Consider the following 19,063-nt stretch of genomic DNA (forward strand, 5'->3'; position numbering starts at 1 on the left):
TTTTACCTCTTCTTTTAAAGCAACATGGGGTGGTGAGAGGAAACACACATCACTTTCAATTTCCCAGTGCAGGGTTGAATGGAATCAGAGGGTTGAATTGCGTCACCTTTTCTCCACCAAACATCTCTCTTGAATTCGGTGCAACAGCTCGGTGACGTGGGGCTCCCCTCAGTGTCACTGGAAATAGGACAGCTTGCTCCAATCTACTGGTGTTGAAAGGGAAATAGGCTGAGCCTAATTCCCAGGCAATTGCATTAAACTGGTTGATAAGGTATCCGTGTGATTAAGAAACTTTGGATTTGATTGGAGCACTGATTGCTGGAACATAATTTGTTAAGACTTTTTTTGCATATATTTGAAAGCTGCTTGTAAGAAGGTTGATTATAACCTTGGTTAAGCAAAAATGGTCAGGATTTGTTATTGGTAATTCATATTTATTACACTGGAATTTTGTATTAAGTATGGGTATTTTATAAATATTTCATCTTTATCCCAAAAGACTCTTTTTTTTACAGTATACAAAGAAAGCTGTGTGGGAAAAATACATGGGATTAAAACAAAATAAGAGTTAGATTGTGAAGGACTAATGTAATGAAGACCATGGCTGCAGAACATGCAAACAGATGTGCAAATACCAGTAGAATTATTCATAAAAGTTAGTTTACTTTCCTGCAGGGAAGAAGGATGCTCTGGGCAAAGTCTTCTTCCGGATCATTTCAGTTCATAAATTCAGGACCTGGGACAATTCCCCCAAGATTTAGAGGTGCAGGATTTTGTGTCCTGGTGGATCTCAGGGGTATTTGTGGATGCAGACTTAAAAACAGAGTGTCTGGTTGTATATTGAAGGAAAAAAAACCCAACAAATGCCTTTAAGGAGCTGGATAATGGAAAGAAGACCCAGAAATTCTAGTACAAACAAAGATCTAAAAGCACTTTGCTCAGGATTTCTGTTCATTAAAAAGGACCTCAGGGACCAGGAGAATCTTTGGAGATGAACCAAAAAGGATTGGGCATGACCAGATAGAGCTATAGAAAACAGGATCTTTCAGTAAATTCAGCAGGTAAGAGAAGATACATGAGGAAAATAAACTTTGAAAAGGTAGCTGGGAATACTTTCCCACATGGTTATCTTCAGTTACACGTTCTGTTACATGTAGACAGCAAAGGAGTTACTGCTGTATATATTCTTTATTATTAACTTTCTGAAATGGCAGGATCCCTCAGAATCACCAAGCAATTGTTTTGACTTTTAATCTATTGCAGTGCAGAGTTTCAGAACCCAGAACAGGAAAAACATCTTAGACTGTAATCTACTGCAGTATTTCTTGATTGTGAACTATTATGGCAGTTACACAGGAAGAGTAAAACCAGGTGCAGATGGGAATGTTTTAGAAATCTCTCAAAAAATAAACAAAAGAGTTAGATGACTAAAAGTGAAATCCTATCAGCTGCCTTCTGTTCCCAAAGAAGTTGAAATGTCAAGGCTGCTCCACGGAAGGACATTGTGTGTGTTTGGCCTAGGACTAAATCCCAAGGTCTCTTTGAATGCCCGGGAGTGCTCAAGCAGCCTTGGATTGCTGTGTACAGTAGAGATATCACAGAAGGGACTGACCTAGCAGTGGAGAGAGGCTGGTCCCTCCCCACTGTAAACCTTCATTTCAGGAACAGGATGACATCCTACACCCAAAATTATTGTAATTCATCTTGAAAGTTGCTGGGTGTCACTTCCCATCTCTTTAAATTCAAAGTCTGCTGATTTTCTGATAGAGTTAGCCTCTTGAGTTGGTCTTGGAATAATGATAAAAGTAATTAATGGCAGGAATACCAGAAATTGTCCTTTTACTTCCATCACATTGGCTGAAAGCCTCACTGTTAAGAGATTGCTTGAAAGAGCTAAGCACAGTCTGCCTTGGTAACTCCTCCCCATCAACAGAGAGTGCTTTCTGAGCCAGAAATCCGAGTCACAGCAGCACAGTCATTGCCTTGGTGTCCTGCTTGACATCTTGACTCAATGAAGGGTTCAAGGTCTGTCTTCCAAGTGCTTGGGATAGACTACATAGCTAAGATTCGTGTTGGGTCTAAGTCATAAGTAGTCATCTAGAGGTTCTCTCAGAGATGACCAAATAACAAGTACTGGAATTCAGTGGATAAATCTGATATATTTGAGATTTGTAACTCCTCTTCGTGTTGCTCATTACACTTGAATCTTGCAAAGAAATCAATACAATTTGCAAAACCTCCAGCTGGAACTTGCTATTTTGGCAGCTCACAAGGTCTGTTAGGCACTTGTGCAAGCACAGAGGAAACCAGCTCTCCTGTGACCCTCTGCAGAGTTAGTAGGGACCAGCACAGGAATGGGGAGAGAACCTGCATGGGCAGGAGGTGGGACACAGTCATTGTGCATAAGGAACCACTCTGTCTGGGCTCAGTTTTTCAGTGGACACCTTTGATACATCAAAGAAATGCCACATTCTCTCTGTTTTCCATCATTATACTGTTTGTCCCCAACTGCTCTGTGCTCTGGCCTGACTTCATCTATTCAAATACTCATGCTTCACTTTTATCTGTATTTTTCTGCTTGCATCTTGCTCAGCAGTGTGAAAAAATCTGTATTCAGTGTGATTATTCTGTTGGATATCGTTACCCATGTCCTTCAATCTGCAATTAAATGTTTTATCTTGTACATGCTGTGTGAATTCTGTCCTGAGTATTTAGTGGTTTTCCCTTGGGAGAATTCCTTCTTTGTGTAAGTATCCAACTTAATGGTGCAGTGATGCCACTTACACAGAAGAGCTCTTTCATTCTTCTGCAGAGTTACTGCATTAGGTTTTAAGGTAGTTTTCAGGAAAGGTGTAGGTAGTAGGTGCCTTCTGGATGGCAGCATTTTCTGTCACAAGGTGATGAAAAGCTGATGTGGGTTCACTGGCGTCCCACAGGAAAGGAAACGTGTTATGTTTCTCTGCCTCAGTGACACAGTATGATCTGTGAGGTCTGGAGACCTGACTTGTGATTGGCACCAGCTTAGATGTTTCCAGGTCATGGAAACTGGAAGCTGGGAGAACACCACCAGCACAAAGATCTGTCCCGTGTTCCTGTGGGAGGATTGACCTTCCTACTCTCCTGAGAGCCTGGGAATGCCTTGTGCTGACCAAGAGGCATCTCTGAGCATACTCCTCAGGAGTGGGGGAGCACCTTCCTTGCAGGGGCTAAGCCTAACCAAAGTGTTTGAAACAGTGCTTAACTGATTGGGTTTGTGCTGGTTTGTGTATAAAACTCAGGGCTCTGTAATGCATGGCGCATGAAATGCCATCTTATGGAGGTGTCCTGACTTTGTTTTGAGGTACAAAAGGTGGCTTTTAAATTCTATTAAGTGGTTTTAGGATGTTGCCGAATTTATTAGCTGATGCAGACAAAAATTTTATGCAATTTGCATGAAAGACATTTAATTTATTAATAGATAAAGTCTCCTCATAATTCAGAAACTATTGAAAGAACTGCTGATGGCTCATGGAAAACTCTAGAAGATATTTCTGCTTTTCATCTTCACTTGCCCTTCATTGCACTTAATGAACAGGTGAGGTTTGGACCTCACATAGAGCCATTCCCAAACTGGTTTGTAAAATTGTAGTTGTCTCTAACATTCAGTTGATGCAAAGGATAAAATAGCCAAAGGTCAGCATAGTTGAGACTGGAGTAAAACAGTGCTTTAAAAGCCACTACTAAGCAGCTAGAAGTTATCCTGAATTTCAGACTCATTGATGTTCCACAATGACCTTTTAACTTGAAGAAAAAAAATAAAAAAAGAAAAACCTGTTATGCTTTATTTTTGTAAAACACTCTGAATGTTTTCTGATTCTCTTAGGACAGCTACAAACATCACTTTGCAATGTCACCATTCCTATCAGTGGTTTCTCACGTACTTCCAGAAGTCAATGAAGTGCTAAGACTTTCAGTATGGGAAAAGTTAACTTTTTTAAGATGGTTTTATTTTTATTTTTTTCCCTTCTCCTGTGATCTTATGCTGTTTCTTAGGTTGAAACAACTGGGGCCAATCTCGGTTCTGCTGTTGTTGAGGATTTGGTCCATCTCCCACCTCCTGGGTTTCAGCAGTTAAATGAGAAAAGTCACAGCTTTTATTGTCTTTCCATCAGCCCAGCTCCTGAAGGAAGGGATGTAAATGTGAAGGTTGAAGGTTTTAAATGTGATTTGAGAAAGAAAGCAAAAGCCCACACCCAGCCAGCCCTTGTGCAGTCTGGTGCAGGCACTTGGAGTGATTGTGCTGACAATGCTGCGTGTGCTGGCTCCCTCCCTCTTTGCTCTGTGGATGCTGAGGGCCTGACCATGGTCACATCTTCAGGTGCTACAATCCCCCCCAAAAGTGACTAAACATAATTCAGAGAAGAGTTTAAATTCCCTGAAACCTTGTCCAGGTTGTTCCTGATGGTGTCAAAGTCTCTCTGTGGCTGGTGGGTGAAGGGGGCTATTTCTGTGGGACATTTTTCATGCAAACCCCTTGCAGAGGGCTTTGGTAGTATGTAGTATTGTCTGGATTGTTACCCTTCAGAAGTGCTTGTTGTTTGCTTGGGCAGACAGTTTTTCCTCTTTTGAAATTATTGCAACATATACTCAAGTCATATTTATGCTTGGATGGAAAACTTGCTGCTCTGTGCCCCAGGGACTTGTCCCATTCTCTTGAGATACAGGACTCTGATCCTTCTGCCAGAGTCTTTTTGTGAGGTTATGTCAAGGAAGAGACCTTTAGAGAAGGAAAAAACCCTATTACTTGCTTTAAAAAAAAGGTGTAATTAGTTGCATTTCAGTTGGCTAAAGGACCATCATGTGATAATTTAAAAAATTTGGTTTCTTGGTAAACAAGTTAAGGGATTTATGCTCAGTTGCACTGTGCTTTCAAAAAGCAAAATGGCCATAGGGCACGCAAGTAAAATTTAAATGTTTTCTGTGTTATTTTAAAATAAGTAAAACATACTGATTTTCTGAACAACAGCTTGGCTTCCTGTGGTGGAAAAGTAACCTCAGATGAGAGTTAAAGCCACCCACCTTTGTCTTCAGGCTCCAGAGCAGACAAATAACTCACTCTTTCTGCGGTTCCAGTTTTATTTATTAATAAACTCTTCTCCTCCTCTTCTCTGTCTTGCATTTCCTTTGCTTTCCCACCTGCTCTTTTCTCCCAGTCAGTCTTGCTCTTTTCTCTCTCTAATTTGTTCTCTTTATCCCAAGATGGTCACTTCTGTAACCCTTGAGTTGTAGATGTACGTCCACATGCCAAAGAGAAGGAGAAATACTTGGGTTTGGATTAGATCCTTCCTCTGAGAGTGTGTGTTAAACATCTTTGGTGGCCCCTGCCTGGTTCCAGCAGCTTCCCCAAGTCTTGGTGCTATTTTCTGCCTTCCTGCAACTTACATTTGTTTTGTGTCTACCCCTATTATGGTCTGCAGCCCCTCAGGCTGTCCCTTCTGTAACTGGGATGCTCCATGGCAGACACTGTCCTCTCCTGTTTGCCAGGGTCACATGTGAGAACCTCAGCCTTGATGAGACCCATGCTCTTCTCTGGAACTGCCAATAGCAACATAATGTGCACATAGGTTAAAGGCCTCATTTCTCTCTCTTTATGCAAGCTTTTCATATTTTTGCAAGGTGCTAAATACTGCTTTGCAGCTAAGAGCAGCAGCATGATACCCCAGGGCAGGGGAATGGGAAAGAGCTGTAATTATTCGCTGCAAGAGTTTGGTCTAACCAGGGAACAGGCAACAGCTGACTGCCTTGAACCGCTGGCAGCAGTCAACTGGGTAGTTGGCTCTTTTCTGGCTGGAGCAAACACTTTATATCTGCTTTGAACTCTTCTGTATCTCACTGAGGGGTAAAGACACTATGAGAAATACAGGTTAATACAAAAACCCTGATATTCAATTTTAAGTCGACTTAACACATTTGCTCATGTTTGTCTTCCCTCCTGAGAATGATGATACTTGAAGGTGAGATGGAGATAAAGGAGTGTGTGTCTGCATGGTAGAGAATTACCTTGTGATGTTTTATCCTTGAAGAGCTGCCTTTTTAATTTACATGGTCCTAAAATTCACATATGCTAAGGTATGAAGTGAACTTACCTGGTCTGTCTCTGGATTTGTGCTATGACTGAGTAGGATTGCTGAAGATGGGGAAGAGGGATTTGCTGAAGGTGTGTTCCCTCACCTACTGTTCAAATGCATTCAACTCAGCTTTCTAATTCCTGGGGCAAATGACGTGACTTGCTGGGTTGGTAGTTTTTATGAAGCATTTACAGCCTGGAAATACCTTTTCCTTCTCTTCCAGCTCTTTCTTGCTAATCCTTTTTGTTTATAATTTTCCTCAATAAAGAAGAAAAGAAGTTCTCTGAACTGTTTTGTCATAGAGAGTGAGATCATCAGTAAAAAAAAAAAAAAAAAGGAACAGCTTGTTTTTTGTTCTTCTGCAAGGTGCCACCACTCTTCTTTGATTTTAGCATCATATGAGGTTTTGGAATGGGTTCAAACAAACCAAATTCTCAGATCAAGGAGCCAAACCTTCTCCAAAACAGCTGTGTGCCTGGTGCGGCATTGTGCTGGGGGAGACCTGCCTTTCCCAGCTCCCAAGGGGAGTTTTGGTGGCTTGGTGCCCAAACCTTTTCCTATTTCTACTTGCAGACCTTGGGGGAGAGCTCCCCATTGCAAAGGGCCTCATTACTGGTTTTTGCAATGCTATGGTGTAATTTCAAACAATGCTCTTGTCTCCCATCCATCTCTGTCACCGCATCTCTGTAGTTGCAGAGAGGAGCTAATAGGGTTCAGCTGGTTAACAAAACACACGTTGCTTGATTCTAAACTGCATTCCTTGTTGCTAAACATCTCCCAGGAGCAGCTTTGTAGTGGTAGAGTTTGAATGGCGTGACAGTTTTGCACCCACTTTCAGATGAAATGATGTGAAATGAAAAAGTCCCAGAGATCCTGCGTGAGAGAAGCCATCCAAGTGCCTTCAGCATTTTTCATTGCAATAGATGCTTCCCGCAGCTCTTGCTTTAATAGCACTGTATGAAGTGTCTGGCTTAATCTCCTGTACATTCTTTTGTAAATTCCTTTAAAAAACCCCCAAACCTTAAACTGGTAGTGTATACCTAGCTTTAGGGGTTGTTGTGCAGCTTCTGCTCTTCTGTAAGAGAATTTGGGATGAAGCAAGTCTGTGGTTTGTAAAGTACTTGTTTCTCTAAGAAATTTAGGGTATAAACATCTATCATGATGGAGAGCTACATGGCAAGGTTGGAAACCTCAATTTGCTAGGAAAAGTAGATTTTTTCATCAAAATTAATGTGGAGTAGACCATTTGTAGTAGCCTGTTGAAGGTGGTCCTTATGGTGTCCCTTTTCTCTGCTCTCTCTGAGAATACTTTTTCAATAAGAGTTCAGGTTTAACTCTCTTTTCCTTTCATTCAGGGCACATTTTCTTTTTTTTGGGGACATAACACTAGACTTACAATGTGACATGTTTCTTTTGTGACTTTGTCATAAAAATTAATGAGACTAGAAAAACAGTTTGTGGACCTGGAAGAGAATCATAGTGAATAGTATTTCTCTATCTGCAAAGCTCTCTCATTTTAATTAGCAAATAAACCAGCAGGCAGGTATTTCTTTGCAGGCTTAGGCTGATATTTTGTCTAGCACATTCAAAAGCAGTGATTTGAGAGAAATCAGATTGGTTGATCAATGTGCTGTATCTTCAAGTTCTCTTGGTCTGAATATTTTGGGGGTGAGGGAGATAGGGTGATTCATACTTGAGCAAGATAAATGCAAGAGCTGCCAGTTTGCATTATGTCAATGTATGTAAGAAAATATTTAGATAGAATTTCCATTAAAAGTTCAAAAGCAAGGGGCTCGTGCTGACCCCAGCTCTTAGAAGCTCTGGTGGGAAACCTGAATGAAATTTAACTCCGCTCAGTGTGTTTTTGTTGGCTGACTCCATGTTTTATTATCTCATGCAATGAGATCTTTCTTGGTTTGTCGATTTTCTATTGAGGACAAAAAGTTCATGTATGTAACAGTGCACATATTGAATTAAAGTACGATTAAAGGCATGATGTAATGACCCCCTCTCCTTTTCCTTTAGTCAATATTTGCCTGCAGGGTCAATACATTACAATATTGACTTCAAAGTGTTCAATATTTTTTTACCTTCTGAGTGTGTTGGCTTTGAGTGTGTGTAATATTAAACCTGTTGGTTGAACTGTTGGTCTAAGACTTACTGTCTAAGTAGTTTCAGGCTTGGATGCCTAATCCATGTAGAGCAGCTTTCAAGGCATGTGATAATATCACAACACAGCTGTAGGCAGTTTTCTGAGGTGAACCATTTAATCTGCAGTCTTTGCTCCCAGCTTCCTAACGAGTGGTGGAATTTGTCCCTTGGTGTGTGATGGGATTATTGCCCTCTCTCCCTGCTGCCATCGTATTTGCTCTCTGCAGGACCTTCCAGTGACTGGAGGTTACGTGGGCAGATCCAAACCCCAGCGCTCCCGTTTTCCAAGTGTGTTTCTGCTGCCTTTACATCTGTGCTCTGTCAGAGTGTACAGAAGCCACTCAAAAAGCAAGATGACACTTTATGTACTCACAGTGCTGTGCAAACATAGCTTAATAAAGTTAAAATCGTTAGCAATTCAAGCAGCTGTGCAGGGTGGGCTAGTGCGCACTTCCCTGAGCTCCCAGCTGGATACAGTGGGCTGGGTGCCTCTCCTAATATGAGCTTGATCCTGCTCACACTTCCTCTTTACCTGTACACATTTCCTATCCCACTCTGCTGAAATCCTGCATCATTAGCCATCAGAAGGGCACACGGGCAGATGTACTGCTTAATGACAACAGCAACAAAGCATTCTTCCTTGAAAAACGTGACATTCCAGAGAAGGGCTTTGATAATGTTCCTTGTGAGGTGTATAAATAAACAGGATTGACACCACTGTGGGATCTTATTACTTTGTCTCTTTAAAAAAATTAAGGAAAGAAAAAATATTTATAGATACCCAGAGGTTAGTGAATTCCTCTAAAGAACCAAATGTTATAATTAGGAACCCGCTGCACTTAGAAGTATTCTACAAATAAGCACCTCAAATCTAGCCTAGTTCTTCCAGAGAAAACAAAGGTCAATAGGCTGCTTTGAGGATTAGCAAACCAGAATTTCTTGGACCGAGCTACTAATTACTTCCAAAGCTGAGGATGATCACTACTTCCAAATCCGAATTACTGCCAAAACCTCATGATAAACCTCAGTAGTACTGCTCTCTAGCCTAACTTTTGAATTAAGATACTTCTAGACTGGACTCTAATTAAAGGATAAAGAGCCAAATCTGAAGGGAAGGCAGGATAATAGTGGGAATAGTTCGTTGTTGGAAAGCTGCACTTGTGCATAGCCTGATCCAAAGCCACTGAAGACTTCCCAGGTCCCCAGCAGCAATTCGGGCTCAGCCAGCTTGAAGTGGAAATAAGTGCAGCTCTAAGAACCCAAAAGCATATGTGACCAACTGCTCCATACCTGGGAAATGGGATCCTGCGTTGCCTGTGTGCTTGTAAGGTGGGGTCCCATTTTTCTTGCATACCATTGTCTGACAGCAAAGGGATGAGGACTGAGCTCGCTATTATAAGCTCCTAACTGGAAGGACTTATCCACATGGTTTTTAAGGGTTTTCACATTCCCACCAGTGTGCTTAAGGATTCACTTGTATGTGTATTCCCTCGTATGCTGTAGCCACACTGGTTGTGAATTTGGTAGTGTCCTGAGAGACCACAGTTTTAATCTCAGATGGAAGAGATAGAAAGACGCATCATTTTTGTGAGATATCAGCATAAGGCAAAAAGTTGGCACTGGGGAGAAGGGGAGAAGAGTTAGAGTTAAATATGTCAGCGGTTTATGTCTACCCACAGCCTACTGACTTCTTTGTGCAATTCCAGGGAACTTGGAAGTGGGAGTTCACATCGCGGACGTGAGCTACTTTGTACTGGAAGAAACAGAACTGGATAAAGTGGCAAGCGAAAGGGCGACGAGTGTCTACCTAGTGCAGAAGGTAAGGACAGCTTCTCCTGTTTTTGTCTTGTGGCTGTGTCTTACATTTACCATAAATTAATTTTCAAGGTTTGTTGCCAGATGCTCACGATCTAAATCTGGCTGTTATTGCAGGAAACCTACAAAAATGAGCAAGCTGATGCAAACACAAGAGCTAACGTGGCTGCTGACCACCTTGGAGTTAATGGGGAGAGCAGGGAGTGGAGCAGTTTGTGACCCTGTGCCTGTGATCAGAGACCCACATTTGCCAGGGGTCACCAGCTCAGTGCTGACCTGAGCCAAGCGTGACAGCCCCAAGCTGGCTCCTCTGCTTTGCTGTTGGGAGCTTGAAATGGGCAGATGTGGTGGAGAGTTTGGTGCAGTAGCACAGCTCATCCCTCCCACAGATGGATGCATGGCAGAGTAGAGTGTAAAACACCCTAACAAACAAACATCTTGAGGTAAAACAGAAGGCTTACACTCTTATTTTATCTGGCTATCACAAATAGTGGGGAATGGTGTTCCTTCATCACACAATGAAAAGATATTTGAAATAATACGGATTTCAGCATATCAGAATTAAATGTTAGACTCAAGTTTAATGTTGTTGTCTAAACTTGAAAAATGAACAGGTTCAAGTTTAACACTTGGAAAGGAAACATGTAGGTTTTGTCTGTGACTGTCTCCTTTTCAGTTGAATGAGCAGAAACGCTTCGTAGCTCATCAGATACCATGGGCACCATGCTTGCAGGGAAGCTAGAGAACTTGGCTGTCAGTGTCCTGTGTAGGCTTGAGTCATCAGCTGCATGAGGAGGAGTGTTGAAGCAGATTAATTTGCCTGTGCTCACACTTCCATTCTGTCAGGCTGAAGTCCTTTTGTCCACAGCCTCTTCCAGGATGACAGGATGTTTTCTGTAATAAATAAACATATCCTACTTGCTACTTAGGTTAGGAGTGATTCTTCCCTTCCCTTCCTAGTTGTTTTCAGGGTTGTTATCTGGGGAGGGTTTTGTAATGATCCTTATTCCAGTAGCTTCCTGTGTCCTCTCCACACTTTCCAGATGATAAAATGATTTATGTTACATTAGTGAAATCAAATTAGTGGTTTGATATCAAGCCATTAACCTTTAATATCTGTTCTGTAACTTTCTTTGGGTAGAAACAGCAAGGCACAGCTTTAGGGGGCCTCAATGGGTCTGGTGGATTCCAGCTCCCTGTGGAAGAGCCATGGCAGCAATGCCAGAGTGTCCCAGCTGGATTGGTGGTAGTGACACCAACACCACATGGGTGCCGTGCACTGGAAGACCCCAGTTCCCAGTGACTTGCTGTTCTCCAGGAGTGGGAAGCAATGCATATCTCATGGAAACAGCAGTTCTGGCACCAGTCTTCCCAATCCTGTAGTCTCTCCTGTGATAGACCCTTTCCTTCTGCTGTGCTCTGCTTGCCCCTCTGATGGATGACTCGATGGCTGTAGCACTGTGGGAGATGTGGGCTGACCAAGGGGGGGATGTCACTGAGGGCAGCAAAGCTGTAATCCAGGAGGATGTTGTGGCAGTATTTCCAAGTCAAAATACTGTGGTTTGAAGGCATTTGGTTCTTTTTTAAAAGGAGAAGGAAGATTTTTATAAAGGAAGGAGACATTTTTCATAAAAATCCAGTTGAATGCAAAAGCTAATTCAATTTCTTTTCAAAGCACCTTTTCCCCCTAGCACTGCCAGTCAGTCCTGTGTGATGCCAACATAAGTTACCTGTTGCCCCTAATCTTCAATTACTCTTCAACTCCTTGGCCTACCAGTCAGGATAAATGTTTCACCCACACTTCTGCCCTGCAGAAAATATATTTTAAAAAAGTAAATTGTGTTAGATGATGAAATTGTCAATATTTTAGTTGCAAGAGATGAAAAGGAGCTAGGGGATGGGCAAAGGAAAGCAGCCAGGCTGTCTGAAACAAGATGGTAGCATGACTCTTGTAGAAAATATGCTTTCCTTTGATGGAACTGTTTCCTGAGACAGCTGTGATTCTGCGAGAGGTTAGAGCACCACGCTAATCCTCCCAAAAAGTTAAACAAAGCCACATATTTAATTTTCCTGAACCATGTATCCAAAAGGGGAGTTATTGTGTAATTGCTAGTGGTCTTTTTAATAAAAGTCAAAAGTTTTTGAAATAAGAATGTATCAGGTTTTAAGAAGCAAGAAAACTTAAACAGTTTCCTCTTTTTTGGCACATCTTCTACTGTTATTTTAGGTGTGAAGCAGCTAAAGTGAGAGGTCAGCCATAAATCCCTATAATATTTTACTGGTCCTATTTTACACTGGAGATCAAAGATCGGAACTGTAAGCCTGTCTTCATGTTGAGTCCAAGGACTTCAAGACATTCACTTTTGACACCAGCAGGTTGTCAGGGTGTTGATATTTTGATAATCTCAGGCTGAGTAACAAAGAGTTGCTCAAAATCTGAATTCATGGAAGTGTTGATACAACTTCTGAGCAGAAATCTTGGCTCATAAACAAATTGCCTGTTTCCTTTGAGTGTCTTTTAGTGTATAAGCAAGAGACTTGCTGAACCCACTCCACTGCTGGACTTCAGCATCCTCCTCCCACTCTGGGGAGAGCAGCTGATGGAAACTCTTGATTAATACAATCCCTTCCCATCAGGTGGATGTTGGGAGAAGGAATCACCCTGGGAGTCAGCAGTGGTCATAACCAACCTGAAAGAAGAACAAGTGGGCAACCAAAGCAGGATGCCAGCAGAATGGAGTTGTTTGAAGAGAGTAAAATTGTTCGTGTAACTTTGTGAGGATAAGGGGTTATTCTTCCAGCGTTTGTTCCCTTTTCCCTTTGGTTGACTGGCCAGTTTTCCCCTTCTGTTCTTTGCAAAGCTGCTACAATGAGTCCATTGGTGGGAGCCACTCTTGGATAACCTGCTCCGAACCTGGCCAAAGAGTCAGTCCTGGCTGCAGCAGCTGTTTCTGGTTTTATCAGAACTTTTATCATCTCAGCATGCCTGTGCTCCCTCCCACTGCGCAGCTCTTTAGGAATGAGTCTGAGACTGGAAACTCGGCATTTGGTTTCTGGAAGCACTTTATTTGTCGAAGTGATTAAATGAAGCAAACCCAAGGGCTCTCACAATCAGGAGGTTAGATCTTCCCATGCAGAGGAACCAGCTGCTAAGCAGTGTGACCAGCCATGGTCAGAGGTCTGTCTATTTTACAATGCTGGGATGATCAAGTGTAGGAACCTCCCCAGCCCCAGCAGTGCCTTCTCTCAGTTTGGTTTTCCAGTGCTTTAGCTGGGATGTGGGACTATCCGTGGAGAGAATGGCCATCAGGCACTGCTGGAACACTGAGTCTCCAGGGTAGTGCTGAAGATTTTGTGTGTAGGACTTGGAAATAGGAAGAGAGAAATCCTCTGTCTGTGGTTTTATTTGAAATGCAGACCTGCATCTGCCAGCATAGTGGATATCAGCCTTTCACTCAAAGAAGAGCCCTTTCCGGTATCTCTTGAGCCTTGTTAGGCTTATGGAGAGAGATGATGTCTTTTATTAGTCTGACTGATAGAGGGGGATGAAAACCAGACAAGCTCCCACCACCCAAGCCTTTCTTCAGCCCTGGTTTCTATGACACATTCATTAGAAAGGACTTCCTGGGGGGTGTAGGTCCTTTTTTACGTTCTAAAATTCTTTTACCTAGCGCTGCTGATCCTCTCCAACTGCCTTTCTAGATTCAGCTACATTTATAGACCCCTTATCCCAGGTTTATGATCCCTGTATAAGCCCAGGTCACTTTATTTCCACCTGCAGTAAAACCGAGCTGAATTGATGTGATCCCCAATGTAGCAATTTGCCAAGGAAACCACCTCACACTGGAGGTGCTATCCCTCGGCAGCGTTTCAGCCCGCTGGATTTCTGCGTGCCGTGGCACTCCACAGGGCAGCTGGCAGGCACCACTGTCTCTTGGCAGACAGTCATGGGAAGGGCAAAGCATTTAAAAGATGCTGAGCAACCTCTGGATTATTCGAGGTGATGCTACGCAACTCTGATATTTTGCAAATCTGGACATGAAAGACGTACTTAAGGAAATCTCCTCTCATCCCGTGTCTCCGTCAGAAAGAGATGGAGATAATCGTGTTGCCATAGTTCCTCTGGGCAGCCCCTGGGATCTCTCCTGAAACATCTTACTCTCTGAGTGTAACACAATTGTGACATCTTTGTTTGTTAAATGCTGGGCTTGCAATTACTAGGAATCCTTTCAGGCTGTGACCGTATCGTGTTAAGGAAAAAGGAAATGTGTCTTTATAACTTAAACTTCTGTGCCTTGTGACAGTTGGGTTATTCTCCATGTAGAGGGTGAAGAGGAATCGTGATGTTAAAGCAGGGAGAGGCAGTCAGCCAGGGCTGTCGTGGTGTTGAAAACAGGTTTCTTTTAATTCAGTAAGGTAGATAAAACTGAAATACCTTCAGTTCAAGGTCGCATTATGCTATGTATGTGTTTGCTGAGCCCAGGAAAAAGTTGATTGCATTCTTATTCTCCCATGAGACTTCCTCAATGGCTTAGGTTAAGTTACTTTGCCCAAAGTTTTTCTCCTGTAAAACAAGGGTAGCGCACGTTGATGCTTCCCTATTTAACAGTAGATTTGTTACAGCTAATTGCTTGTTGAGTGTTTAGTGCTGTAATTACGATCTGAGTTAAAGCTTTGCTTGTGTTTCACATCATTGAAAGCCCTTCCATTGAATTATAGCCTCTTGAATTGGATATTAATCCTGCTCAAGTACACTTAAAACGGGCATCCCATTGTTTAGTTTGGGCTATTCTTCGTGGATGGGCTTTCGTGTTTCATGTAGGTGTTTTTCTAGCAGACTGGTATTGCTGCAGGAAGCGTGAAGGGAAAGAGGGCATGCTAAGGCACAGAAATATTCAATAAGTACAGACTATTATCAGATGATCAATCACACAGTTAAGGAGAGAGAGAAAAGCAGCTTTTAATTTGGGTGGAAAAGGGCATGGGAGCTTTTATTAAATTACTAGCACTTTGTTCACTGTGACCTGAACGTCAGGGTCTCATGGTGGTCATGGGTGATCTTAGGCAGGCAGGGATTTCCGATAGTCTGTAAAGCTATTTTCTCTCCTTCCTGGTGTGGGTTGGCACCACTTATGCTAAATTTATAAGCTTGTGGTGCGGGTCCTCCCAGGCAGCGTGGCTGAGCTCACGTACTGGATCTGTGAGTTATGAATGTACCAGTATTGTTAACGTTCTGTTCACAACTGGAATAACAGAGTTGATGGCCTTTGTGTTGCGGGAAACAGCTTATCATAGGCTGTGCCCTTGTGACCTTCCAGCTGAACCAAGGCTGCTGATTCATGTTGTGACTCCCTGACAGTCCCAGACTGTACAGTTAACCTTTTGGCATTAGCATGCACTGCAGTTAGAATGGATTTATAGCCATCATCTGGTGCCAAACCACAAATGTGATTAAATATCTTAAGAGTCTTTCCTTCAAAACAAAAGGTAAGTATAAAGTGTGTGCACTTGAGGAGAATATGGACATCTGAGACTGTTCTTTGAAGAGCAGTTATTCCCCTGCATCCAGGTATCTCTGAAATCACTAAATGGGTGTCACAGAGTTTGGAAGAGCTGGGATTTGTATGCCAGTCAGCTTCCTGCTGGTCCTATATTTACAGGCTGGCACTCAGAGCAGTCAAAACGGAAACTAAATTAAACAGCTAAATTATTTTATGGCAACCAAGTAGAGCATTTTTCTCTGTTTTTCTGGAATGCACCAGCCCACGTTGCCACTCAAAATAAACAAGAGGAATAACGTGGTGGTTTTTTGAGGGCATTTACTGCTTCTTCACAAAGGTAAATAATGAGAAGGGAAATAAGAAGTGAAACTCTAATAATTAGGTTTGCTTCGTTAAACAGCTGCTAAAGATTATCTTTACTGCAGACTTCACTTGAGAAATAACTCAGGAATGGTAGAAACACTTGGGGCTGCTCAGGTTTACTCTAACATGAATATGCTGAAAAGCTTTAGCTTTGTTGGTGTAGTGAGGTGGCTAATTCATGGTTTGGTAATTCAGTGTTCAGCAGCAGAAATATTGATTAGTTGTAAGGAATTAGAACATGGTTTAAAAAATCCTGCCAGAAATTTATGTTGACTGACATTTTGTTAAACAGAGTTGAGTATAATAAAGCAATAATTGTTCTCCATTTGCAAGCACCATGGTCAATAGTCATAAAACAGGCACTTTTGTTTATCTCACCAGCATCTACACATTCCTGTCTGTGCTGCAAAGCATGGTTCAGTCTTTATTGAAGTCAAACATGGCTCCTGTGATGCATGAGAGAAGATTCATTTATGCTTTGCAGAGAGCAGGCTTGCATTACTTGCCTGATTACATGGTATTCAGTGTCAAAGCAAGAAACACAGTTCTCAAATCCAAGCTCTTCAGCTCCTGACTGCCAGGACCATGTTTCTTCAACATTAAGTTTCCTGATGTGTTGAGCCTTCCTCATTCTTCCCAGTGCCAAAGCAGCAGTGGGAAATAAGCGGAAAACAAAGCAAACTTTGTGACCTTAAAAGCTGCAGAGTAAGTGTTTGCATAACCGAGGATGCAGGATGCTGCAGGATGCTTACTCCATTCTTTGGAGGGGAGCACTGGGAATGATTCCCAGGCTGGAGACTGACAGCTGCCTCTGGTCTCATTGAGGGATGTGAGTGTTGGTGTCATGTCTGACTTCCTCTCATTCCAGAGGATTTGATTTACTTATTTGTTCCATGCCAGCATGCTGTTCTCCATGTGATGTAGCTCTGGCAGGGATGATGCATCCCAGAGCTGTGATGTAGCCACTCCTGCCACCGAGAATGTGATTCTGACTGTGTAACGCTTTTTCTCCTTTTGTGTGTTGTTGAGCCTGCCCTTTACCAACTGGTCAGGGAAGCTTGACCACACTAAAAGCTTGTGTCTCATCGAGGCTCTCTTCTCTTCCAGGTGATCCCAATGCTTCCCAGGCTGCTCTGTGAGGAGTTATGCAGTCTCAATCCTATGCAAGATAGACTGACTTTCTCTGTGATGTGGAAGTTGACTCCGGAAGGCAAGGTACCTCAAGCAGCAGGCAGTCATCCTGCTAATCTGTTCTCCCTTGGTGGCCAGCCCCTACTCTTGTAGAGAGAGTGGTAAACATGACATCCCTTAACACCCAGGTGGATAGCAAAGGTGAACAATACTGGAGGATGTAGAACTAGCCCTGTATCCTGTCTTGCTGATGATACACTGTGGAATTTCCAACTGGAGTAATCTCTCAGCATAGTGGAGAAAGGAGGAATATTTCTTTGAATCTCAGGAATAGAGAATGTCCTACCCCTTGCCAGGTCACCCAACCATTTAATGTCTTGCCTCCAGCAGCAATTCAAAGCTAATGCTTTGGGTGGCACAAGATGTGCCCCCTGACTCCAGCCCTGCCTTGTGCTCACAGGCAGTTGTGCAATGCGGTGGATGTGGGCAGTATCCCTCTGTGTCCCTCTGGTAAACAGACTATTTAATTCTTCTTCAGAGCTGCAAATTACATCAGTCCAAATAAAGCGTGATAGCCCTTCAGCAAAGGCACAGCTACATCCTCTGCATGTGTTATTTCCAGGGAGCAGTTGTGGAAGCTGTTGGTGCAGTGAGCTGCCCTCAGCTGCCTGCCTGCGCTCCCTAGGTCTTCATTTCTCTCCCTGTTCTTTTCCCACACTCTTTGTAACCCTAAAATCTCCTCTTTGGAGATCACAGGGTCCCCTAACTAACCAAGAAGGGCTAAAGACTGGCACTACCAGAGCACTCTCTGATCACTTTTTGTGATTTTTTTTTTTTTAACCACAACTCTTTCTATAGACACTATTGTACCAATTTGGTAATTTTTCACAAAGTTTAACTTTACTTCCTTGTTATGGTCCCAGCTGCTCTAAAGCATACAGAATCTAACTTTGTGGTTTAGCAAAATAGAGTTGCAGTCCTGATTCTATATTTCTGCAGCAAGTCCCTGCTCTGGCACTGAGGTGGGTTGTATGTCTGCTGTGAAAAGCGTTCCACTTCCTACAAGAACAGTGTGATTACTTATGAGACCTTCTAATAGAAGCTTCCTGGTGGGCTTTTTATTGACTCTGAGTCATCTTTGAACAGCTAATAGTCAAGTCTTAATTAAAATGAGCCTTTAATTACATCTTTTCTCTTGTTCCACGCAATATATCCATTATTTGTGTTTTAAACAGTGCTCAGTCCAACCCTGTCTGACCAGTGAGAAAATAGATGTAGCGTGTGCCTTCTGCTGGCTCAGGGAGTGGATCTCTGGAGGAGCAGTGGTCTGGGCCTTGGCCATGCTGCCCCTGGGAGAGCAGGCTGCCTGTGGCCATCCCTGCAAAGGACTTTCCTACAGGGCCACTCCTACAAGGACTTTCAGGGTTTCAGTCTTAATTGAGGTCACTTGATGTGAATACCTGGTAAAGGCTGGAGAAGAATTTACTCCTTCCAAGAGGAAAAGTGCTTGTAGGGCTTTTGCCTAGGGGGGACATTCTTTTAAGAGCTTGTATTTCTAGGTGTTACTATGTCCATATCTCAGTGTAAACAGGATCACATGCTCCCCCACGCTCTGCTGGGTGAATGGGAGGTGAGTTAAAGGCCTCAACACAGCCCTTGAACCTCAGCTGTTGGTGGAGAGCCGTGAGAGCACTGACACTGAGGACAGGACGTTCACAGAATCACAGAATTATGCTGAGTAGGAAGGGAACCACAAGGATCATCGAGTCCAACCCTTAACCCTGCACAGGACCATCCCCAAGAGTCACACCATGTGCCTGAGAGTGTCATCCAAATGCTTCTTGAGCTCTGTCAGCCTTGGTGCTGTGACCTCTTCCTTGGGGAGCCTGTTCCAGTGCCCAGCCATCCTCTGGGTGAAGAACCTTTTTCTAATATCCAACCTAAACCTCCCCTGACTCAACGTCAAGCCATTCCCTCGGTTCTGTCACTGGTCAC

At 42.9% G+C, this 19,063-nt stretch overlaps 1 protein-coding gene across 2 annotated transcripts in view; it reads left to right on the plus strand.

Moving 5' to 3' along the window:
• Positions 1 to 19,063, plus strand: part of DIS3L2 (DIS3 like 3'-5' exoribonuclease 2) — a 183,218-nt gene that overhangs the window by 98,946 nt on the left and 65,209 nt on the right. For both annotated transcript variants that reach the window (XM_050307968.1, XM_050307969.1), the window contains exons 12-13: positions 9,965 to 10,077; positions 17,045 to 17,152. In XM_050307968.1, coding sequence (XP_050163925.1) covers positions 9,965 to 10,077; positions 17,045 to 17,152 — 221 coding nt within the window. The remainder of the gene's footprint in view (positions 1 to 9,964; positions 10,078 to 17,044; positions 17,153 to 19,063) is intronic.

This window comes from Myiozetetes cayanensis, unplaced genomic scaffold, assembly GCF_022539395.1.
Source record: "Myiozetetes cayanensis isolate MyiCay16 unplaced genomic scaffold, myiCay2020 scf13, whole genome shotgun sequence".
Classification (NCBI taxonomy): Eukaryota; Metazoa; Chordata; class Aves; order Passeriformes; family Tyrannidae; genus Myiozetetes; species Myiozetetes cayanensis.